General features: G+C 41.5%; 2 protein-coding genes and 2 long non-coding RNA genes across 6 annotated transcripts; all 4 read left to right on the plus strand.

Annotated features, from left to right (window-relative positions):
* The first annotated feature begins 285 nt into the window (after window positions 1-285).
* Window positions 286-1,132, plus strand: LOC114149971 (uncharacterized). The gene is made up of 2 exons (XR_003596641.1): window positions 286-459; window positions 668-1,132. It is a non-coding gene; the product is annotated as an uncharacterized LOC114149971 (long non-coding RNA).
* Window positions 1,133-1,377: 245 nt separating this feature from the next.
* Window positions 1,378-10,418, plus strand: LOC114149969 (zinc finger CCHC domain-containing protein 12-like). Of its 3 annotated transcripts, XM_028026109.1 has the most exons (4): window positions 1,379-2,011; window positions 2,048-2,935; window positions 4,500-9,791; window positions 10,000-10,410. In XM_028026109.1, the coding sequence occupies exons 1-3, from the start codon at window positions 1,567-1,569 to the stop codon at window positions 4,838-4,840; spliced, it is 1,674 nt and encodes a 557-aa protein (XP_027881910.1). In that variant the 5' UTR covers window positions 1,379-1,566; the 3' UTR covers window positions 4,841-9,791; window positions 10,000-10,410. The 3 variants fall into 3 exon arrangements, with proteins under 3 accessions (XP_027881908.1, XP_027881910.1, XP_027881909.1); XM_028026107.1 differs by having other exon boundaries at window positions 1,378-2,935; XM_028026108.1 differs by lacking the exons at window positions 1,379-2,011; window positions 2,048-2,935 and having other exon boundaries at window positions 5,713-9,791; window positions 10,000-10,418.
* Window positions 5,048-10,418, plus strand: LOC114149970 (uncharacterized). The gene is made up of 2 exons (XM_028026110.1): window positions 5,048-5,713; window positions 10,141-10,418. Exons 1-2 carry the CDS (start codon window positions 5,077-5,079, stop codon window positions 10,185-10,187), a joined length of 684 nt encoding a protein of 227 aa, XP_027881911.1. The 5' UTR covers window positions 5,048-5,076; the 3' UTR covers window positions 10,188-10,418.
* An 8,372-nt stretch (window positions 10,419-18,790) lies between these two features.
* On the plus strand, window positions 18,791-24,818 carry LOC114149972 (uncharacterized). The gene is made up of 4 exons (XR_003596642.1): window positions 18,791-18,801; window positions 19,529-19,531; window positions 21,702-21,709; window positions 24,410-24,818. It is a non-coding gene; the product is annotated as an uncharacterized LOC114149972 (long non-coding RNA).
* The last annotated feature ends 602 nt before the right edge of the window (window positions 24,819-25,420 follow it).

The raw sequence follows: 25,420 nt of genomic DNA on the forward strand, positions 1-25,420 counted from the left end.
AAGGTAGTTAGAGCTAGGCGAGCCTCTCTCGCCACCAGTTTAAACAGATTATCTCTCATAGACCATTTGTAGGGTAAGACCCAGGTCTTAGAGATATTCCGGACCTGTTAGACAGAGAACTGGTCAGTAGTCAGCTCAGAGGAGTTGTGAGGAGTGGGCGTGGCTGACTATTGCTGATGTAATCCATGTTAAAATCTGACATAAATAGGAATAAATAGTTGGTTAAAAGTCTGTAGACAGAAAATAACGTCGCTGTTCCTTTAATGAACCAGCATTACAGACGCGGCGCCTGGATGACGCTGCAGTGCACAGAGCTGAGGGAGAGAGCAGAGGAGGAATCGGAGAGAAAGAGCGGTGATTAATTAACAGGAAAAGTTAATATTATAGAAAAAGAAAAACACAATTTACCTGGTCGGGAACTGACGGGGATTTTATGAGAACCAAGTTACATCGGTTTTGGTGAGTTTTGTGTTTATTTTTCTGCATTTTCATCGTGTTGTACTTTTTCTTTTGGCGGAGCGCTAACGCTAAAAACGTAGCTGATTACAAAGAAATGCTCCGTCATAAACTGTTATCCGGTTAATATATTGGGTTTATGAAGAAGAATTTATTTGTATAATTTGAGGATTTAAAAAGAGTTTTATTGTGTTTGTGGCCTGTTACACAGGTCAGGTTTTTTTGACCGGTTGGAAGCTCGGTCGGAGCGAGGATTGGTCTGCGATATACACATTCACAGACGGGATTCAAGATGGCGAGCCAGACCTAGACCTTCAATTCATCTTCTCCATTGCATCAGGGAGGGACTCTCCCACGTGTGGTAATCCGCTGCCGGAGTGGTAGGAATATCAGGGACTAGTTCGAACTGAACTGAACAGAACTGAAAACTGATTGAATGATTATCTTTTGGACTGAATCAAACTGAGACTTTTCATTGAACTGAGTACCTGGATTTACATTTAGACCTGAACTTGAATTTAAAGTGCCATATTTTGATTTTCATATGTTATGTCTCTGAATGTGATTTGAGTAATTGTGGTCCACTTTGATTTCATTGTGTTTGAAGGTATTTCCCTACCTGTAAAAGAAAGAAAAATGAGATAACTCAGGAGAAAAATAGAAATCTTAAAATAAGTGCAACCTAGGAAAAAGAGACCGGTCTAATTAACTCAAATTAGTCTGATTAAAATAACCCAACTAAAGAGCAAAAAGAAGAGTGATATACTTTTTTAAAATTTATTTTATTTTTTTTCCCTTTTCCTCCCCATTTATATTTACATCATTATTAAGAATCTGCAGGGTATTTTTGGTTTTATGTATTGTATTTTATATGTGTGTTTTGCATTCATAAATTGCCGGCCTTTTTCACTTAGAGCAGCAGTCTCTGGTGTTATTATTCTTGCTCCCCACTCCGTAGAGCCTAGAACTGGTCCAGTGGCGCAGTTAGTGGTGTGATACCAGTGCTACAAACTTGGCGAGCCAGCCAGGAGTGGCTTAAAGCATTTAAAACTAGAAACCAGAGGCCGTATAATATTATCAGTGTTAAAGGAGGAGAAGGAAGGAAAAAAAATGGATGTCGTTCAAACCAGTAGTGTAAAAATCCCTATCTCAGTCATAGTTAGCGGTATAACCGATACAGAAGTAGATGACGAACTAAGTGACTTCCTGAAACAATATGGTTCCATTCAAAGGGTAATTCCAGTAGATCCCACTGAACCAGAGTCGGCCAAGCAGGTTATCGTACAGTATGTGTATGGCATAGCTGTGCAATCTCTCTTACCTTCATTGCCATACAGGCTTAACAGTAAGACTAAGACTGATGTCACTTACCACATCAGAGCCTTAGCCAGTGTTTACACACCTGTAGCTAGCAAAACAGCTACACAGACTTACCTTTCAGAGTTAAAGGACATCGCAAAACAGACTGGTAAAGACTTTGCAGCTGTCCTCAGAGAAGAGCTCTCTCTCATCAGTGAGACTGTCGATCTAGATCATTCAGAGTCCCAAGATGGAGATGCAGAGCAGAACTCACCTGATACCCCAGAGCAACATGCCCCTGAAAATGCTGCACAGGTAAGCCCTCTGCCCAGTATGGCCCCGCAGCAGCATGTTCAACATCATTGGTCTCCACCATCGACACCATCTAAAGAAAAGACACAGCCTGCTCTGAAATTTTCTGATGTCAATCCACCTGACATACAAAAAGTAATTGTTGAGCACATAGTGAGAAATGAAGACTCTGCTCTGCAGGTGCACACTTCCTTGAGACTCAGACCCTTCTCTGGGCGTGTCCCACGTCCCAACAGTGAAGTGGATTATGAGACATGGCGTTCCAATGTGGAACTTCTTCTTAAAGATATAACACAGTCTGATCTTTACAAGTCACGAAAGCTTCTTGAAAGTCTCTTATCACCCGCCATTGATATTGTGAAGCACCTGACACCGGATTCTCCTCTTAGTGTGTACTTAGAGATCTTGGACTCTGCTTTTGGCACAGCCGAGGATGGAGATGACCTCTTTGCAAAGTATCTCAACACAATGCAGGATAATCGTGAGAAACCTTCAGCTTATCTACAACGGCTGCAGGTGACGTTGAGCACCACCCTCAGCAGGGGAGGTGTAACTGCAAGCGACCTTGATCGGCATCTTCTCAGGCAGTTTGTCAGAGGCTGCTGGGATAACATCTTGATGGCTGAACTCCAGCTAGAACAAAAGAAGCAGAATCCACCTACCTTTGCTGAACTTCTCCTGTTACTCCGCACAGCAGAAGATAAATGTTCTTCCAAAGCTTCACGCATGAAACAGCACTTCAATGTTTCAAAACCAAGAGTGTCTTCTCATTATCAAGGAGCTTATGTGCAGGGTGAAGAAGACTGCAGCTCATCTCAGCCAGCCCCTGCTCACAGGTCTGAAATCCAAGACTTAAAGAAACAAATAGATAGATAGATAGATAGATAGGATTTATTGTCATTGAACAGAATTCAACGAAATTTCCATTGCAGCTCCCGTGCAAAAGGTCAAATATATACAGTATAAATAAGCAAACACACAATAATAATAATAACAATATATACAACTAAATTAACTAAAGGAACTAAAGGCACTCAACCACACCAAAGAAGTAGCAGCAGGTCCAATTATGGCAAAGTACAGATAATGTGACAGTGCAAAGTGCAGAACAATATGGCTGTGTGGGGGTGGGGGATATGTATGTGTGACTGCGAGGTTATGATATGTGTGGGAGGGGGGGGCGGCAGGGAGTAATGGCTCTGACGGCTGTGGGGAAGAAACTGTTTCTCAGTCTATTTGTTGTAGTCCGTATATTCCTGTACCGCTTGCCTGATGGCAGCGGCACAAACAGTCTGTGGCCCGGGTGGCTGGAATCCATGGCTATGGATCCAGCTCTCTTCTTGACGCGGTCTGTGTAAATGGAGTCCAGGTCTGGGAGGGGGCATCCCACAATGCCTTGTGCTGTTCTCACCACCCGTGTCAGTTGTTTCCTCTCCAGTGCTGTGCAGCTACCATACCACACAGTCATGTTGAGGCAGAGGATGCTCTCGATCATCGCCCTGTAAAAGTTCACGAGCAGCCGTGAGGAAAGTCCAGCCCGTCTCAGTTTCCTGAGGAAGAAGAGCCTTTGTTGTGCTTTCTTCACCAGGTGGGAGGTGTTTGTGTTCCAGGAGAAGTCAGACGTGATGTGGAGGCCCAGGAACTTGATGTTGTCCACACGTTCCACCACTTCTCCATCTATGAGAAGGGGAGTGTGAGCCGACTTCCTGGACCTTCTGTAATCCACAATGACCTCCTTGGTCTTCCCTGTGTTCAGCACCAAGTTGTTGGCTGAACACCACTGAGTGAGCTGCAGAATCTCCTCTCTGTAGTGGGTCTCGTTGTTGTCTGAAATGAGACCCACTACTGTTGTGTCGTCCGCGTACTTCACGACTGTGTTGGTGGGGTGGATGGCCACGCAGTCGTGTGTAAACAGGGTGAAGAGAGCTGGGCTGAGCACACAGCCCTGCGGCGTGCCTGTGTTGAGGACCAGTGGGGACGATGTTGAGCCACTTATTCTCACCACCTGAGGCCTGTTGGTGAGGAAGTCTCTGATCCAGTGGCACAGTGAAGCGGGCAGCCCCACCTCGAGTAGCTTCAGCACCAGCTTGTCTGGGATGACGGTATTAAATGCTGAGCTGAAGTCTACAAATAGCATCCTGACGTAGGTGTTGGGATGCTGCAGATGGGTCAGGGCTGTGTGCAGAGTGATGGAGACAGCATCCTCTGTTGACCGGTTCGCTCTGTAGGCGAACTGAAGGCTGTCCAGGTTTGTGGGGATGAAGTCTCTGATGTACCTCAGAAGAATCCTCTCAAAGCACTTCATGATCACCGGGGTCAGAGCGATGGGCCGGTAATCGTTCAGGCTGGTGATGGACCTCTTCTTCGGTACAGGGATGATGGTGGAAGACTTGAGGCACTCAGGAACCATGGCGAGCTGCAGGGACAAATAGCTGATCTGCAGTCCCAGCTCGCACGTATCACACAGAAAGACAGTAGAAAAGCTAAATCAGCCGCCAGACCACTAGCTCCCCAAACAGCTAACACCCATTCCCCAGCTATCACTCGCACGTCTCAAAGGCTGCAGCCCCACAGCCGAGATGCAAACATCAGCGCAAGCAATAGACAAAGGCCCTGGCATTGCTTTAGATGTGGAGAGGATGGGCACATTAAGCCTCAGTGTGAAAGTGAGCCAAACCCATCTCTTGTGGCTGAGAAGAGGAAGCAGTTAAAAGAAAAGCAGTTAGCATGGGACAGTCAACATGGCGCTTCAAAGCCTGATCCTTTAAACTAGACCCAGTTCCGGTTGTGGGACAAACGGGGACTGGAACACAGGCAAAGTGTCCCAAACAGAAGCTGCACAGAGCCCATGTGTACTCTCACACACAAAGACAGTCAGTGGCTTTGCCAAAAGGTCTGATTGGAGCCAAGTGCACTGCACAAGTGACCATAGCTGACAAAGACTGTAGTTGCTTGTTGGATTCAGGCTCCCAAGTAACAACAATACCCAACTCTTTCTATCTAGAGAACATGTCTCACTTGCCTCTCAATTCCTTGAACGACCTGCTTGAGGTGGAAGGAGCCAACGGTCAAAGCGTCCCTTACCTTGGCTATGTTGAGGCCACCATCAGATTCCCAAAGAGCTTGCTTGGAGTCAACATCGAGGTACCTACACTGGTCTTGGTTGTACCTGACATGTGCTCCACGTTGTCATCAGTGCTTATAGGCACAAATACCTTGGATGTTCTCTATGAGAAGTATGCAGAGATTGCACCTCAAAACTTTGAGTCTCTTCCTTATGGCTACAAAGTCGTCTTAAAGACCCTTGAAATCCGGAAAAAACAGTCTGTTGATTCCAACCTGGGAGAGGTGAGGCTTCATAGTAGAGACCTTGAGACCATTTCAGCTGGACAGATCAAAGTCCTTCAAGGATCAGTGAGTTGCAGAATATCTGATGTTGGAAAGTGGGTGATAGTAGAGTCACCAAAGTCATCGTCCCTGCCTGGTGGCATCCTGGTGACAGATAGCCTGGTAAGTCTACCACCAAAGCTATCACGCTGCATACCAGTGACGCTCAAAAACGAGTCACAGCATGACATCACCCTGTCCCCAAAGGCTGTGATAGCAGAAATACACGCTGTCAAGAGTGTTCAACCTGTCAAGACCCCTGACTCAGATTCTCCTACAAAACCTGGCCAAAAACCAAATCTCGACTTTGACTTTACTGATTCTCCTGTACCCAATGAGTGGAAAGAGAGGATAACAGAGAAATTGAGCTCCATGCCGGAGGTGTTTGCAATGCACGAGCTTGACTTTGGCTGCACTGACAAAATCAAACACCATATAACTCTCAGTGATGAGACACCATTCAAACATAGGCCAAGACCTATACATCCGTAGGACATAGAGGCTGTGCGTACCCATCTCCAGCAACTCCTCGATGCAGAAGTCATCCGTAAATCAGAGTCACCTTTCTCCTCGCCGATCGTAGTTGTCAGGAAAAAGGATGGCAATGTCAGACTTTGCATAGATTACAGAAAGTTGAACACACAAACAGTAAAGGATTCATATGCCTTACCTAATCTGGAAGAGTCCTTCTCAGCGTTGACCGGGTCCAGGTGGTTCTCGGTGCTAGATCTCAAATCAGGCTTCTATCAAATAGAGATGGAGGAAGCAGACAAACACAAAACCGCATTCGTCTGCCCTCTAGGATTCTTCGAATTCAACAGGATGCCTCAGGGGATAACCAACGCCCCTAGCACTTTCCAGAGACTTATGGAGCGTTGTATGGGAGAGTTGAACTTGAAGCAAGCCCTAGTTTTTCTGGATGACCTCATCATCTTCTCCTCTACATTGGAGGAGCATGAGGAAAGGTTGATGCATGTGCTCAACCGATTGAAAGAGTTTGGTTTGAAACTGTCACCAGGGAAGTGTAAGTTCTACCAAACTTCTGTAAAGTACCTCGGCCACATTGTGTCTGAAAAGGGCATTGAGACCGATCCTGACAAAGTGGCAGCATTAAAAACCTGGCCAAAACCAAACAACTTGAAGGAACTAAGAACCTTCCTGGGTTTCTGCGGTTACTACCGCCGGTTCATTAAAGACTACTCAAAGATCGTGAAACCACTCAACGTGCTCACTGCTGGCTATCCACCGCTAAGAAAGCATGCTAAAACCACAGTGAACTCTGAGAAGTATTTCAATCCAAAGGATGACTTTGGTGATAGATGGACGCTTACGTGCCAAACAGCATTCGACACTATAATCGAAAAGCTGACAACCGCACCCATCCTCGGGTTTGCTGACCCCAAGCTCTCCTACATTTTACATACAGATGCAAGCACTTTGGGCCTCGGTGCTGCTCTCTACCAGGAGCAACAGGGACAGAAGCGCGTCATTGCTTATGCGAGCCGAGGTCTGTCGAAGTGTGAGTCCAGGTATCCTGCTCACAAATTAGAATTTCTTGCCCTTAAGTGGGCAGTAATTCCAGGATTACCTGTACGGAAACACATTCCTTGCTGTCACAGATAGCAACCCATTAACTTACATTCTTACCTCAGCTAAGCTCGATGCCACGAGCTACAGATGGTTGGCCGCTCTGTCGACATTCAATTTCCAGCTACAGTACAGAGCCGGTAAGCAGAATCAGGACGCGGACGGACTGTCCAGACGCCCTTATAGCAGAGTACCTGATGACACATCATCACAAAAAGAGTTGGAGAGGATACAACAATTCACAAAAAGACACTTGTCAGAAGCTGATTATGCACACCTGAATGACAGCACCATCAAAGCCATCTGTGAGAAGCACTTGGTCCATGAAGTAATCAACAATCAGCCTGGGGAAACATCACCCAGCACCATCTTGGTTGTGTCACTTGCCCACCATCCAAAGGCTCTCCCTCAAAGCTTTGAAGAGGAGGATCAGCTTGGTGGCTTACCTGTCATCCCCCCGTTAGCACCAGCTGAACTAAGAGACAAACAAAATGCTGATCCCTGCATTAGTGAAGTCCTCAGGCAAGTGGAGTCTGGAGAGAAACCCCCACCATCCTTGAGGAAAGAACTTCCTGAGCTTGGTCTCCTATTGAGGGAGTGGAACAAACTGGAGGTCTCAAATGGTGTTTTGTATTGCAGGCGATAAGAGGGTGCTCAGACTCACTACCAGCTTGTACTCCCCAAAGCCCTGAGATCCGTAGTTCTAAAGAGCCTCCACGACGACATGGGCCATATGGGTACAGAGCGCACGCTAGATCTTGTCCGGAAGCGATTCTATTGGCCCAAAATGTCAACTGAGGTGGAAAATAAAGTCAGAACCTGCAACCATTGCATACGACGTAAGACCATGCCTGAGAAAGCTGCACCACTCATCAACATCGTGGCCACAAGACCACTCAAACTCGTGTGCATGGATTTTCTCAGTGTGGAGCCGGACTCAAGTAACACAAAAGACATTCTGGTCATTACCGACCATTTTACGAAATATGCAGTGGCAGTCCCCACCCCGAATCAAAAAGCCAGGACAGTGGCCAAGACCCTGTGGGACCATTTTTTCGTCCATTATGGCATTCCTGAAAGACTTCACAGCGACCAAGGTCCCGACTTTGAATCCCGAAAGATAAAAGAACTGTGTGAGCTCATTGGCACTCAAAAGATAAGAACCACACCTTATCATCCGAGAGGGAACCCTGTAGAACGCTTCAACAGGACCCTGCTCAACATGTTGGGAACTTTTGAAAACCAGAAGAAGAGTCACTGGCGGGAGTATGTCAAGCCGTTAGTACACGCTTATAATTGTACTAAAAATGAGACAACCGGCTTTACCCCTTACGAGTTAATGTTCGGGCGTCAGCCAAGATTGCCAGTTGACCTAGCCTTTGGCCTACCAGTCAATCATCAGCCAGGCTCTCACTCGCAATATGTCCGCACCCTGAAATCTCAACTTGAAGACAGTTACAGAGTAGCAACTGAGAATGCTAAAAAGACAGCCAGTCGCAACAAAGCAAGGTTTGACAAGCATGTTGTTGACTCCACCTTGAAAGAAGGCGACAGAGTCTTGGTTCGAAATGTCCGTCTCAGAGGCAAGCACAAGTTGGCCGACAGGTGGGAGTCCGACGTGTATGTTGTCCTGAGACAGTCCGGAGACGTTCCAGTGTATGTTGTGAAACCTGAGACAAGAGATGGTCCACAAAGAACTCTTCATCGTGACCTCCTGCTGCCATGTGGTTTCCTTCCTGTGACCCCGGTCGAAAGCGAAACTAACCCACCAAAGGCAGTAAGGCGACCAAGAACTCGACAACATTCTGAATATGACACATCAAAAGGAGCCGATGGGGATGAATCCCAATCTGATTCTGAGGAATATCACTATCACAGAAACCTAAGAGTGGAAACACTAGGTTTCAACCTGCCTTCCGGACCTATAGAATACTTACCTGAAAGGATTGAACCAGAACCTGACTTGACTGCTGTTGAGCAAAATCCTTCAGATGTAGTCGAACCTTTCCCTGAGGATCCTCCAGTAGAAACTTACGACCTAGACTTACCTGATCCTGAAGAGAAAGACTTACCTGACTCTGAAGAGAAAGACTTACCTGATCCTGAAGAGAGAAACTCAATCGTTGAACAGGAAATTGGAAACTTACCTGAAAAAGATCTGGATAATGTCCATCCTTCTACTCAACCTGCTCAGGAGAGCAAAGACAACATAAATGATCTGGGTCAAATGGACAACCAAAATGGAAGTGACTGTTCGGGAAGACCTGTCAGAGACAGAAAAGCGACTAAAAGACTGACTTATCCTGAGCTAGGAAACCCGTTGGTTACAATAGTTCAGTCTTTATTTCAAACCTTGAGTGATGTGTTTACAGACTCTCTTGAAGAACCTAGTTTTCCAAGAACCCCTAGAGTTATGACAGTATAAATTCAAAATGCACAGGGACATGCATTAGGTAAAGAGGGGAGGATGTAACCCATGTTAAAATCTGACATAAATAGGAATAAATAGTTGGTTAAAAGTCTGTAGACAGAAAATAACGTCGCTGTTCCTTTAAGGAACCAGCGTTACAGACGCGGCGCCTGGATGACGCTGCAGTGCACAGACCTGAGGGAGAGAGCAGAGGAGGAATCGGAGAGAAAGAGCGGTGATTAATTAACAGGAAAAGTTAATATTATAGAAAAAGAAAAACACAATTTACCTGGTCGGGAACTGACGGGGATTTTATGAGAACCAAGTTACATCGGTTTTGGTGAGTTTTGTGTTTATTTTTCTGCATTTTCATCGTGTTGTACTTTTTCTTTTGGCGGAGCGCTAACGCTAAAAACGTAGCTGATTACAAAGAAATGCTCCGTCATAAACTGTTATCCGGTTAATATATTGGGTTTATGAAGAAGAATTTATTTGTATAATTTGAGGATTTAAAAAGAGTTTTATTGTGTTTGTGGCCTGTTACACAGGTCAGGTTTTTTTGACCGGTTGGAAGCTCGGTCGGAGCGAGGATTGGTCTGCGACATACACATTCACAGACGGGATTCAAGATGGCGAGCCAACCTAGACCTTCAGTTCATCTTCTCCATGGCATCAGGGAGGGACTCTCCCGCGTGTGGTAATCCGCTGCCGGAGCGGTAGGAATATCAGGGACTAGTTCGAACTTAACTGAACAGAACTGAAAACTGATTGAATTATTATCTTTTGGACTGAATCAAACTGAGACTTTTCATTGAACTGAGTACCTGGATTTACATTTAGACCTGAACTTGAATTTAAAGTGCCATACTTTGATTTTCATATGTTATGTCTCTGAATGTGATTTGAGTAATTGTGGTCCACTTTGATTTCATTGTGTTTGAAGGTATTTCCCTACCTGTAAAAGAAAGAAAAATGAGATAACTCAGGAGAAAAATAGAAATCTTAAAATAGGTGCAACCTAGGAAAAAGAGACCGGTCTAATTAACTCAAATTAGTCTGATTAAAATAACCTAACTAAAGAGCAAAAAGAAGAGTGATATACTTTTTTAAAATTTATTTAATTTTTTTTTCCCTTTTCCTCCCCATTTATATTTACATCATTATTAAGAATCTGCAGGGTATTTTTGGTTTTATGTATTGTATTTTATATGTGTGTTTTGCATTCATAAATTGCCAGCCTTTTTCACTTAGAGCAGCAGTCTCTGGTGTTATTATTCTTGCTCCCCACTCCGTAGAGCCTAGAACTGGTCCAGTGGCGCAGTTAGTGGTGTGATACCGGTGCTACAAACTAGAGTAACAAACAAAACCCAGCAGATTGCATCCAGCCATTCACTTGCAGCATTCAGTTCTGAATGACAACGTAGTGATATCAGAAAATCTCTTGCACTGCGTCGTTGACTTTACATCAGGTGTCTCAAACTCCAGTCCTCAAGGGCCACTGTCCTGCAGTTTTTAGATGTGGCACAGGTACAAAACACTGGAATGAAATGGCTTAATTACCTCCTCCTTGTCTAGATCAGTTCTCCAGAGCCTTGCTAACGACCTAATTATTCTATTCAGGTGTGGTGCAGCAGAGGCACATCTAAAAGAGGAAAAACTTCCCTGCAACAGGAAGAAACGTCCAGCAGAACCAGAACCTGATTCAGTACAAGTGGCCATCTGCTACAACTGACTGTAGGTTTGAGAAGACAGAGCAGAATGCACAAGAAGAAACAGAGGTACTGTTTGGTCACAGCCAATCAGAACACCCGACCAAGTGTAGCTTCTATGAAGAGAAAAAAAAACAATTATAAAATGGGATTAAAAATACATTGAATTTTCAGAACTATTACAGAAAACTTTACTCCCAAACCCATGTAGATAATAATCAAGATGTTAATACTTTTCTGTCTAATTTGGAGTTACCAACAGTGACGGAGGAACAAAATAAATTGTTAGTATCCACAATAACCAGAGAAGAAATTCACTCGGCAATTAAAAGATTAAAAGGGTGTCAAGAAAATCCGAGCTCATCCCACTTCCCCATGCTAGAGATTTTAGTTTAACAGTAATAATAAAGTTATCTTTAAAATGAATCACTCAAGTGATATCAAGGCCCAACAGTAGACTTAAGTGTCAATAAAATAAATCTGGTTGTGTGTGTTGTTTTTGTCTCATGCAAACTTTGCTTTAATTCTACTTTTTTCTATCTAATCATAAGAAATCATAGTCAGTCAGAGAGAGTCATTAAACAGGAAAAGCAGGTTTCCTGGAAAAAGAGGAAGTAAGTTTCCAGCCTGCAGATTTATAAAAATAGCTGAGACTATTTTAAAGCATGAAAGTTTTAAAAAATTAAATCTAAACATTATTAGTAATTGGATAAGATTCAAAGTAAAATACTTATATGAATATTGGTTTACTTGTAATAATACACTTATATTTGTGGGAACTACAAGAAAAACAAGTAACTGTAACTTTAGTAGTAAATAATTAGAATCATGTATTATTCTTGGTTTCTTTTCAGAAAAACATCTGTAATAACTCACATTAAGATTATAATAAGAATAATTAATAAGTTATGGTTATAAAATCATAAATGAATGATAGATCAGAGAAGCTGAAGAAAATAAATGTGATATAAGTTATGTTTATAAAATTATAAATGAATGCTAAATCAGAGAAGCTAAAGAAAATAAATGTGATATAAATGTGATTTTGACATTAAACTTGAAATGGTGTAAGAAGGTGTAACTGCAATTAAACATCACTGATATGTTGGAGGTAGATGGTAGGTGAAAAGTTGTGCAGGCAAGGGACACAGGAGGTTGAGCAACCCTGAGACATTGGCACAGACATCAGGAAATGTCTGTAAGACAGTGATGGATATGAGATCATCTGTCTAAGCAGACAGCAGGCGCACCAGGGGGGTGGATGAACCCTATATAAGGTGAGTGCAAAAGAGGAACCTTTTGTTGGATCCTCCGGGCAGCTTCGAGCCAAGATCGAGATGGACAAAGAACTCTGCAGCTGAAGAAGAGCCGGGGCCACGGAGCCGGAGACTGTCCTGCACATGGAGACCAACCCGTCTGGCCCACAATCTGTGGCTTCGAATCGCACTTCTCTCATCGGCTGGGTTCTGACCCCAAAGACAAAGATGAAGACAAAGACAAGGAAGAAGAACTGGTGCCTTTTTTCCTGCCAGCACCAAGTCCTGTGTGACCTCAGCATCCATGCGGAGAGGAAGCTCATCAGACCTGCGGAGATCCTGGCCTTCGCCGATCAACATCTTCCTCCTGCTGCCACACCTTCTTCATCATCAAGCCAGGTCTGGGGTTCGAAACGCCAAACTCCGTCCGTCTCTCTCAAAGGTTCCCTTTTTTAGTTCTCAGTGTCAGCAGTAGGGAAAGATAGACTAGATGATTGATTTTACTTATTTGATTATTTCTGCTACTGAATTAAGCTGTACTGACCCTTGCAAAAATGCCTTACTAATAAAATATTTAGCATAAAGAAAATCTAAAAGATGTTGTGGACATTCAGTTAATGAGTCACCTTAAAGTTCTTTGATGGTTGTAAAATAGCTGTGATGTTTGATTCTGGAGAGGAAAAAGTGGAAAATGTTTTTAGGTTGCTGGTAGCCCATATTTAAAACCTCATCCTTGGGACTCGCCCGAGTCACTAAAACCTACCTGGTTCAATAACAAATGCAAGTTGTAAAATAGAGAACGAGCGACCGTTAACAGGTGTGCTCTGTGAAACTAGTTGGCTGTAGGCTGCTCAGTCTGGCTAATTCACAGGGGGAAGAAGGGTGGGACACCTGGATGTAGGCCGTCAGATAACCAGGCGAATCGTTTCTCGAAACCAGCTTAAACAGAGTTTACTTCAGTTCTGGACAGGGTAAATCCCAGCAGATTTAGGAAACTCAACGGACCCGTTAGACGGAGAGCTGGTAGCACATCTCCCCTCTCAGAAGAGGAAGTACGAGAGTGAGAGAGTAGAGACAGAAAGGAGGGGGGGGGTGTTGCGCAACAACAAGGGGGTAAAATGGCAGGATCAGATGGATTTGGCCCAGAATGATATAAAATAATGCAGGACCTTTTGACTCCCATCTTGCAGAAAACATTTAATTGGGTAATGAAGGGAAAAATTGTACCCCCATCATGGAAAGAAGCAATAATCTCTATAATTAAGAAAGAAGGAAAAGACAACCTAAATTGTAGTAACTACCGCCCAATCAGTGTATTAAATATTGATTATAAGTTGTTCACTTCCATCATCTCTAAGAGACTTGAAACTATCCTACCAGGACTAATACATAATGATCAAACAGGCTTTATTAAACATCGACAAACTCAAGATAACATTAGGAAAGTTTTACATATTATGAACCAGGTTCACAGACAAAAAATAGAGACTTTAGTGTTAAGTTTAGACGCCGAAAAGGCATTTGATTCTGTGAGGTGGTCCTTTTTATACCAGGTTCTTGAGAGATTTGGATTTGATAAATCTATAATAGATACTATATCTGGGTTGTATGATAAACCAACAGCCAAAATTAAAATGAATGGAGACCTTACTGAATCACTCATACTCGAGCGAGGGACTCGACAGGGCTGCTGTTTGTCGCCACTCCTCTTCGCCTTGTTTATAGAACCATTGAGCCAGTGGATCAGACAAAGACGGGATATAATTGGAATAAGGACCATAGGAGGGGAGCAAAAATTGGCATTATTTGCTGATGACTTGTTGCTTGTTATATCTCATCCTACTCAGGCTCTCCCCAAGTTAATGAAAATCTTATCAGATTTCGGTCTATACTCAGGATACAAGGTTAATGTGAACAAAACACAGGTTCTAGCGGTGAATTATGACCCACCAGCTGAATTTAAAAATTGCTATAAATGGAAATGGGAGGCAGATAGTATTAGGTACCTGGGGGTGGTGATCCATCGTGACCCTAACGAAATGTTTGAAGCCAATTATGCCCCCTTGAACATAGCCATAAAGTCAGATATCCAAAGATGGAACGCCATACCTTTTTTAGACCTACACTCCAGGATTGAGTCAGTTAAATTAAACATTCTCCCCCGATTTTTGTATTTATTTCAATCCCTACCAGTTCCCGTACCGTCAAAACAATTTGTAGAATGGGATAAGATGCTGTCCAAATACATTTGGAAAGGGAAAAAAGCCAGAGTCAAATACAAAACTCTACAATTAAAAAAGGAAAAAGGGGGTTGTGGGCTTCCATGTTTACGAGAATATTTTTGTGCAGCTCAGTTGAGACCTTTGATATGTTTGTGCTGTCCGGATTACACTGCAGGATGGAAAAATGTGGAAGGGGAAACGGTCAAAACAATGCCGATTAAAGCCATAATAGCTGACACAAAATTACAGAGTAAAATTAATTTGGCAGATGAACCAATATCACAAGTAATGATATCTGCATGGAACGAAGCAATTAGAATCTGTGATTTAGAAAATGCCTCTAAACTCTTAAGATGGTGCGCTTATGATTCGGATTTCCCCCCAAATCAACAGGACGATAGATTCAAGAAGTGGATTTCAAAAGGCCTAACTAATTACTATTCCTTTGTCCATAAAGGGACGTTCCAATGTTTTGAGACCCTGAAAAGAAAACATGATTTATGTGCAGATGACTTTTTTAGATTTTTACAGGTCAGAAATTATTTTAATAAAGAGCTAAAAGTACATTTACATAATTTGAGATTTGTGGAAACGTTTATATTACTAACTAAATCAAAACCAGGTAAAACAATTTCCAGGTTATATGACGCCATCCTGCGGTGTAAGAAGGACAGCACTGTTTATATTAAAATGAAGTGGGAAAAAGAAGCCAGCCTGACAATTTCAGAAGAAGATTGGGGCCACATCTGTAAGATTCCATGGACAACAACAAGATCGAAGGTTTGGCGTGAATTCTGCTGGAAAAATATTATAAGATTTTTTATAACCCCAAAGCAGAAACGATACCAGGGAAGGGGTTTTACCTGCTGGAGATGTGGAAGGGATGACGCCAATCATTTCCATATTTTCTGGGACTGCCAAACCATTCAGCAATATTGGTCTCAAATCCATAATCATTTACAGAACATCTTCACGGCTAATTTTCCTTTAACTTTTGAATGCATATTTTTATGTAACATACCGGTTGACAAACTGAACTACAACGATCAAAAACTTCTGTTCATTTTACTGGCCGGGAGCAAAAAGGCCCTCACAAGAAAATGGCTTAAACGGGAACCTCCAACAACTGATGACTGGATAAATGTAGTGAAAGAGATCTATATACTGGAGAGACTATCTTTTTCCATTAATGTGCGGAGAGATGCTTTCTACAAGATATGTTCAAAGTGGACAGAATATGTTAAACCTGTTGTGTCGGATTTTTCGTAAACCTTGCTGTCATTCAGATTTATGCTCTAATTTGACATGTCAATTATTGGTCGGTACTCGGGTCGCCCCGCCGCTCCCATTTAAGTTTTTTTTTTTTTTTTTTTTTTTTTTTTTTTTTTTTTCCTTTTTTCTTTCTCTCTCTCTTATCTAAACTTAGAAAATAGAGGAAGCATGTAACAATGTGAATGTAATCGGCGCAATTATATAATTGTATTGTAATGTGCCTTCTCAATAAAAATGTTAATATAAAAAAAAAAAAATACATTGAATGGTATCAGAAATAACCTTACAGAAACAAATGCTTGTGCTCACCAATCTGGAAATGTTCAGAAGGGTATTTTGGAACAATTTGTATGTTCCAAAATATGTAATATCTATCGTTGTGCATGGAGAAGGGCTATTCAGAAGTATGAAAACATTAAAGACAACTTCCAGTCTTCCAAGAACCGAATGACTGTAGGTGGTGTAGAGCAGGGGTCTCAAACTCCAGTCCTCAAGGGCCGGTGTCCTGCAACTTTTAGATGTTCTTCTACTGAACCACACCTGAATATAGTAATTAGGTCATTAAGGCTCTGGAGAACTGATCTACACAAGAAGGAGGTTATTAAGCCATTTCATTCCAGTGTTTTGTACCTGTGGCACATCTAAAAACTGCAGGACAGTGTCCCTTGAGGCCTGGACACCTGTGTCCTAGAGAATTAAATAGAAGTTCAGAGACGGTGTGATGATCTTTAGAATTGAAAGCTATATGACCCAGAGTATGACCAGGCAAGCCTCAATCTGGATCCACACTTGAAGTCTTTTTCAGACAAATATTTCCTGTTAGATTCTCAAAGAATACTTTTTAATCAGAAGATTTCTAAATTATGTGCCAATCTGCACCAATTTTAATAGAAAATGTACCAGAAAACAATTTTGAACCAATATCCAAAGCATCAGTGTATATTGGGTGAAAGAGGCTTTAAATTACGAGGGGCTAATCCCAGTCTTACCTTCAAATGTTATAAATGGTCTTAATTTTAAGATCAGAATGCTTTGTAAGAGATGCTTTCACTGCAGAGTTGTATTCCTGCCCTTCGAAATGAAACCTTTAATACAGGATTTCCCTGAAAGCATTACTGTAACGCTGAGAATCCACTACGTTTCTCACTCTGTTTTACCAAAAGCTAGACAGACTACATTAAAATGCATGAACAATACTGTATGTATCACTGCAATGAGCTCTTGTGACAAAATTTCAACAAAAACAGGAATCTCTGTTCAAAGGAAGCCCATTTCAGCTGACTGTAGCAGGGATCCATCTATTATCCATGTCTTCTCATCTGTAGGTGGGAGACAAAAGCTTTGCTTTATGGCTTTGTACATACTGATACATTTAACAGTGTCTGAATTATTTACATAATATTAAAACCAACTGACTCTCATTCAACAGTGAATTTCCCTAGACAGACTTGAATCATTTCCCTTCTTCATCTAAAGCATTAAAATCTCCATCCTTAATCACAATGGAGAGGATTTCCAGATGGCAGATTTGCTCTATTCTCTGTTGCTCAATGTGTTTTAATAGTTTAGCAACCATATTGCTCTGCTCTTTTCAGCTGTTTACTTTTCTGCTCATTAGGGGGTTTCATTTATTCTTTGCTGATAATCACTTATGAACATTGCTGTGATGATGGTGTTTTGGTTGCTTTGTTTAGCTTAACACTAATGCTGTTCTCATAAAGGTTCCCAAGAATTCCCTTTCTTTATGGTTAATAATAATGATGCTCCTGTTGCCTGCTCTGAGTTTATGTTTTTCTAATGGTTGACATAATACTTTCTGGGTCAAATTGCCATTCTGATGTGGTTTTGTACAAGGAGGAGTTGAAATCCTGCTTACTGACTCAGATTTATGAAAATTCATATCTGTAAAATGGATCCAGGGGTTTGGTTAGTGTTGTGGTTCCAGCAGGACCTGTTCTGTTCTGGGATAATCCATTCTTCAAAAGAATGCTTGAATAATGCAGATGTAAGAGCATCTGCATTATTCAAGCAAACACCTATGCTTGTTGTTAGAGAACAAGCATAGGTGGAGAAATGGACACAACATTGTAGCTTCGCTGTCAAGCAGACAGTGGAAACTTTGTTATACCATAACTGCAATTTTATCTTACACTGACATTTTTATTGACTTTAACATTTTATTATACAACGCTTCATAGTGTAATGGAAAATTTAGATAATTTGATTGGTTAGTCATTCTCACATAGACCTGTATAGTGTCATATAACAGCAGGAGACTAAGTGTTACTTTGCCAACCCAGAACTTATCAGGATCAAAGCTCTCCTCTGTAGCATCAGAGAACAACCACCTTTCCTAAACAATGGACTAATGGCAAGATTATTTGGATCCTCAGATTCGTTGGAGCTTAATAATCAATGATTCACAATCAGAGTAATCAAGCCTCTCTTTATTAAAATCTTGTCAGGTTTTAAGAAATTTCTTACTTCTTCTCATCCAGACTCTTGTTAGAAAATCTTTTTCCATAGCAATAATAGTAGTAACATTTTTTATGTTTTTAAGGGTGTGTGTCAAACAATATGGCATGCGAAAACAAGTTTTTTTAATAGCTTTTCATAGAAAAAGTGCTAGTCCTGTATATGTTTCCTTTGCTAAATTGAATTTATTGCACTTTATTTTTACTCCCATTTCATCTCTCTGAGCTTTATAGGGGGGAATTGTATTTCTTTGAAATAAATCCTCAACTAAGCTTCTGGGTTTTATTATTTGTGCTCCTTAGTTCTTGTCTCTATTTATTCAGCCTTGTTTCTATTTACACTTCAGTTCCTTCTTAGTGATTTTAGTTATGTTATTTGTTTGTGTTTAGTTCTTTCTTAGGTACTCTAGTTTATGCGTTTCTTTGTCTAGTTATTTTGTTAGATTCATTTCCTAGTCCCCTGTACACTCACTCGCCCCCTGTGCCACTTTCCTCTCCCTCTCCTCAGTCTGGATTTCTGATCTGTTTTCTGTCCTAACCCTCTGTGGGTTTTTTGTGTTCATGAATCTTTGTTAAACATTTCCATCACTTACTCCACTCTTCCACTGTTCTGCATTTGGGTCCACAATCAACCTACACGACTCTTAAAAAAACTGGACAATTATTCTCTAAAAACCCTAAAATTTATGAAGTCTTGATTACTTAGAATAAACCAATAACAAGTGTCAAATTAAAAAAACCAACATGCCAGCTTAAAAATATGTAATAAGTCAAATGTGAGATAGATATGATCAATAATGTCAAATGCAAAGTTGCATATGAAAAACTAACCAAAACCAACCAAATGAAAATCTTAAATAATTTATTGAAACTAGAACTTTGCATCTTTAATCATGTAAAATAACTCTTTGAACAAAAACACTCAACTCCTGCACTAGTTGACCCATGGTATGGTACAGTCCTCCAACTGGAACAGGACAGGCAGACTTTCACAGGAAGGGATTTTCACTTCAGAACTGCCTAATTATATTAAGTTAATTTCACTGACAAAAACTAAGTAAAATTAGTTTGTATTGAATTAAAATAAGTTGATTTCACTCCAGTTTTATTTTAGATTTAAATAAACAACTGCTATAAAGTTAAGAAAGTAAATACATTAACTATATTTTACTTAAGATGTCAATTAAAATCTTTTTGACCAAGAGGGAGAACCCCTCACTTGGATGAATCAGTGTGGCCAGCTTTGAGCCGAAACCCACATTCAACTTCAAACACCTGCTGCACCAAAGGACAATAAATAAGCAGAAACTATTCCACTGACCCTGTTTCACAGGACAAACGACAAGCCTGAGCCATAACAGTCCTGCCCTGTTCTCCTAGTCTTTCATCCCTGAACACCTCTGAAGAATCATCTTCTCCTGGACCTGAGTTTCTCAAATTCACAGACGGGATGAATCAACATATTCTCTTTGGCACTTCCCTTTTATAGAGGTAGTTTAGAGGGTGGTTCACTCCCTCTAAACCACCTCCACCTTCTAGTAAGCAGATAGCAGACTTCTCCTCATCAAAGCCAGCTGCCTCTGACCGGGGTTGACTCCATGGAGCAACCTTCACTTTGTGTCTCAGCAGTCTGAGATCAAGTTTCAGACAGTGGCCTTACTCCCACCTTCCTCCAGAATGCATCTGGCCCACTGGCACTACAAAACAGGACAGTACCTCTCCAAATCATTGAAAGAAAATTTGCAAAAAACAGAAATAGAAAATACAGTGGTCTTAAATCTTACCTCAAATGTATCCCCTGACTAAAGCAACCTCTGACTCATGAACTATCTGCCACCAAGTTACTTGGTGCCTTCTGATAAAGACTTTTTAAATGAGAAAACACAAGTGAGGAGGTGGGGTAGCATCTTTTGATAGAAAATATAGATGAGGTGGTAGATAACTTCCATTCTAAAATTTCAGATATTGATTCCATTGCTTCCATTAAAGTGAAGGTTGTGTCTGAAAGGATCAAGTGTCCCTGGAGAAACAGTGAGTTCTGCTGCAGCCTTGCCACAGGGCTGAACGTAAGTGGTGTAAAACTCAACTTTATGTTTATTATGAGATTTATAAAGGACTGTGAAGCTATCACTTCACACTAAAACATGCAAGGAAGCGCTCTTTGTGGAAATCATGAATAAAAACATTAACAATGCTCGAGCTTTATTTGCGGCAGGTGACAGGATTACAAACTCTAGCCACGCCTGCAATGAATATTCCAACTTCTTGACATTGTAATTAAAACAATTAGACATTACACTCAGTATCAATAATATACCCAAACATCAATGCAGAATTTTTTTTCTGCATTTGTTAACTATGAAAGCTTAGAAGATATTATATATACATTAAGCTCTTCCTCTGGCTATGCAGATATCCTCCCCACAACTTTTTTTAAAGAAAATTTTGCCTGTCATTGCACTGGATCTGACTCAAATAGTAAACTCATCCCTCCCACCGGGTGTTTTCCCTGCAGGCTTTAAAACTTTTATCAATTATCAAACTACTGATAAAAAAGAGCAATCCGGACAAATCTCCAACTTTCCATTCATCAACAAAATGATTGAAAAAGCTTTTTCAACAGTTAAAAAGCCTTCTAAACACAACTGACCACTTTGATGTATTTCAGTCTGGTTTCTGTTCTCACCACATTACTAAGACTGCCCTGGTGGTCAAAGTGTCCAATGATATCCATATTAATACAGACTGTGGAAGAACCACAGTGTTGGTTCTGTTGGACCTCAGTGTTGATCATGACTTATTACTGGAACGACTGGAGAGTTGGGTGAGAATCCCCGGTCCAGTACTCAACCGGTTCAAATCTTACATGAAGAACAGATATTTCTTTGTGTCAGTAGGGAACTTCTCATCAAAGTGGACAGAAGTCACATGCGGGGTTCCTCAAGGTTTAGTTCTAGGACCCTTCTTATCTACACTATTTTGCCAAAAGTATTTACCCACCCTCCAAATTATCAGAATCAGGTGTTCCAGTCACTTCCATGGCTACAGGTGTATAAAATTAAGTACCTAAACATGCTGACTGTTTTTACAAATATTTGTGAAAGAATGGGTCGCTCTCAGGAGTTCAGTGAATTCCAGCTTGGAACTGTGAGAGCACATCACTGCGCAACATGACTGTGCACCAGTGCACAAAGCAAGGTCCATGAAGACATGGTTGGAGAGTCTGTTATGGATGAACTTGAGTGGCCTGCACAGAGTCCTGACCTCAACCCACTAGAACACCTTTGGGATGAATGAGAGCGGAGACTGAAAGTCAGGCCTTCACGTCCAACATCAGCATGTGACCTCATAAATGTGCTTCTGGGAGAATTGTCAAAAATCCCCATAATCACTCCTAAACCTTGTGGACAGCTTTCCTAGAAGAGCTGAAGCTGTTCTGGCTGTCATATTGAACCCTATGTATTAGGAATGGGGTGGCACTTAAGCTCATATGTGAGTCAATGCAAGTGAGTGAATACGTTTGGTAATATAGTGTATGTGCACACACAGGAAAACACAGCAGCAGTGTATACTTCACCAGGAAGAAGTGGCAGAGTAGGGCTTAAGGCTGTACAGCATCACTAAATGATGTGGGCTGTTAGTCAGCTCATGGCTAAAAGATATTCAGGGAGAATCAGCATGAAATGCAAAATATAGACAACCAGTGATGCCCATGAAACTGAAATTCCAGTTTCATGGGCATTCCATAAATCTATGGAATTCTATTCTGACACCTCCTCCGCTACACACACACACACACACACCCCTGTCTTCCTCATGAGTCTGTGTCTGCATATTTATTGCACATGTTCAGCTTTCTTTATCGATTCTCCTCATTGATTTGTGCTGTTCCAATATTTGCCAGCGCTGCATGATGTAGTGCGACAGTATAAACAGCTTTGTTTTGTTTTTTTCCTGGTAAACCTTATTAGTGGCATCACTTCCGCTTTGCTCATTTCCAGTGCTACGTGAAACTTGATATTCTGCAGAAAGGGCCATTCAGTCTGTTTAAATGATGTTCAGTGGTACATCCTTAGCTCATAGAAAATGCACAAAAAACATGCACACACCAAGACATAAACACTCTCCAGCCACACAATTATGTAGACCTAACTAGCCAATCACAAGGCAGCAACTCAATGTGTTTAGGAATCTAGATGTGGAGAAGAAGACTTGCTAAAGTCCAAGGCTTCCATCAGAAGAAGGAAGAAAAAGGATTTAATAACTTTGGACATGGCAGTCTGGCTGCTCTGAGTAACTAAAAAATTTCATCTCTCAAAATGATCTAAAATTGTGATCATATTCAGTGAACAGCTTCTATTCAAAAATGCCTTGTTGGTGACAAAGGTCTGAAGGGATTCAGAAACTGTTTTGAGATGATTAAAGGCAAAAAACCACTCCTAACAACCAGTGTATGCGGAATACAATCTGTAAACACTATGTTGAACTTTGAAAGTGATGGGCTACAGCAGCAGGAGACCATGCTGCTTACCACACCAGGCAGATCAGGAACTAAGGCTAAAGTCATACAGTTCACACAGACCCTTTGAAACTGGATAACAGACTGGAATCACTTTGCCTGTTCTCATGAGTCTGAATTCAGCCAGAGTTTGGCATAATCAAATCCATCCTGCATTGTTTCAATAGTTTATACTGCTGGTGGAGCAATAATGTGGGGAATCATTTCTTGGAACACTAACACAGCCAACCCACTTGTTGTTGCTGAGCTGGTCCTTCCCGTTATACCCACAGTTTGCCTAGCTGTGTGTTAGCTACTTCCAGCAGGATAATGCACTGTCTCAAATAGTCTCAAACAGATTTCCTGGGGATCCTTCAAGTATAGTGCTACCTGGAGAGACAAAGAAACAGCTGTGATTATGTAGTGTGTTGAGAAAAAAAGGTTTAAAAAAATCAATAAATAAATAGAAAATACACCCCCTATTTTTCTATCGGAGTTGGTCTTGTCTTTTGTCTTTGTTTTTTTCCTGTGTGTGTAGACGTGTTTGTTGTGTGCGTGTGTCTTCTTGCCAGTGGGGGCGCTCTCGCGCCGCTGTGGGTCTAGCGAGGAGAACGAGTTTCCTGGCTCTGGGCATGCGCGGCTCAGAATAAAGGAGCTCTGCCAGAGTAACGTTGTTTCAACTCGCTTCCTCTGTGATCCACAGGTAAGATAGAAGGCCACTCTCATAAGCCATGTAAAATGATCTGTACATATATAAAGATTAATTTCAGAGTCTATTGTATAACTTACATGTATAATTTGCAAAGTTTTGTATTGCCGTTGATCTGTGTCGGCGTGTAGCTTGCTTTTTGTTGTTGGAGCCTTGGGGATTTTTAAATTTATTTATATCACTTGATCGGTCAGTATTGTTTGGGTAGCATTATAATATTTTTGTTTCTTATAACAGTGTATTTATTTGTGGTGGGCTTGATCTCTTTTGTGGCCGCTGTAACAGTTACAACTGACAGACGTTAAAAAAAAACAGTTGTAACTGACAAACGTTAAAAAAACAGTTGCAACTGACAAACGTTAAAAAAAACAGTTGTAACTGACAAACGTTGGTGTTTACTGTGTGTTGTAGATGGAATGTTTTGTTCAGTTGGGATATGTTAATTTAGGATTAGATTTTCTTAATTTCTTTTGCTATTATGTTATTTTATTTGAGGATTTTATTTTATTTTATTTTATTTTACTTTATTTTATTTCTTTGTGGAAACTCCGGATGTTGTTGACTGCATTTGAATTGTATTGTGGTTGTGTTTGTTTAATTGAAAATGCGCGGCTCAGAATAAACGAGCTCTGCCAGAGTAACATTGTTTCAACTCGCTTCCTCTGTGATCCACAGAAATTGGTTGCAAAGGATTCATGTGCCTTTGCACCGCTTGATACTGGCTCAGATTCCCCTAGGTCTGGTGCCAGTAACAATTGGGGGCTCGTCCGGGATCCCGAGTTTCTTGCCAGGAGAGGTTGGTGTGGAGAAGACGAGAGACGGTTCCTGAGGCTTCAGGGAAGGCTGCATTGAGTGTGTCATCCAGAGAGCTAAGGCAATCGGTGAAACGTCAGCATGGCTACCATCAACCCACGGCGAGCACTCATATTCAAGATACAAAAAAAACTTTGCACATTGAGTACACAGCAGCTGCAGACAGTCGTGACCTCGATTGACGATGAAAGCGCCATTCATGTTCACGATTTAAGTGAACCAGAACTGTATGATTGGATTGTCGACTTTGTTAAAAGTGAGAAACTGAAAGCGTCAGAGGATGAAGGCATGGCTCAGCTCCTCCTTTTGGATGAACTGGTTAGTAACCTGCTCGTCGTTGATATCGGTGCAACTGGAGATGACCCAACCACACTTTCAAGAACTGATAATGTGTCAGCTGGTCGGACTGGTGGTTCTGCCTCTCTTCAGCTGGACCTCATCGATTCAGGCCTGCAGACAGCTACTCCAGAAACAGACATTCCCCTCCAGCCAACACAGACAGCAGGAGGCTCCACTGCTGACATACCACCGACAGCCAGTGAAGTTGGTAAGAGGAGCCCCTCTTCCAGCATAGGAGACAAGATGTTGAGGTTAAATGATGTTGTAGCTTTATTTCCACGCAGAGAGTTTAAGCTTCATGGTGGACAAATCTCTGATTTTGGTTCTGATGTGTCATACAGTAATCTATGCAAACAAATAGATGAAGGGTTACAGGAAGGTTTTACTGAGACAGAAATAATCCGCACAATCTTCAAGATAATGAAGCCAGGTACCTTCAAAGAAATGTTATCTAACAAATGTGATTTAAACATCGATGAGCTTAAGAGGTTCCTACGCTCACATATCAGAGATAAAAATAGTACTGAGCTTTTTCAAGATTTGAGTAATGCAAGGCAACAAGAGAAAGAAAGTGCACAGCAATTTCTGTACAGAATAATGGGACTGAAACAGCGTGTCCTTTTTGAGTCAGAGCAACCTGGTGCAGATTTCAGCTATGATAAGAAATTGATACAGGG

The sequence above is a fragment of the Xiphophorus couchianus genome, chromosome 8 (genome assembly GCF_001444195.1).
Source record: "Xiphophorus couchianus chromosome 8, X_couchianus-1.0, whole genome shotgun sequence".
Classification (NCBI taxonomy): domain Eukaryota; kingdom Metazoa; phylum Chordata; class Actinopteri; order Cyprinodontiformes; family Poeciliidae; genus Xiphophorus; species Xiphophorus couchianus.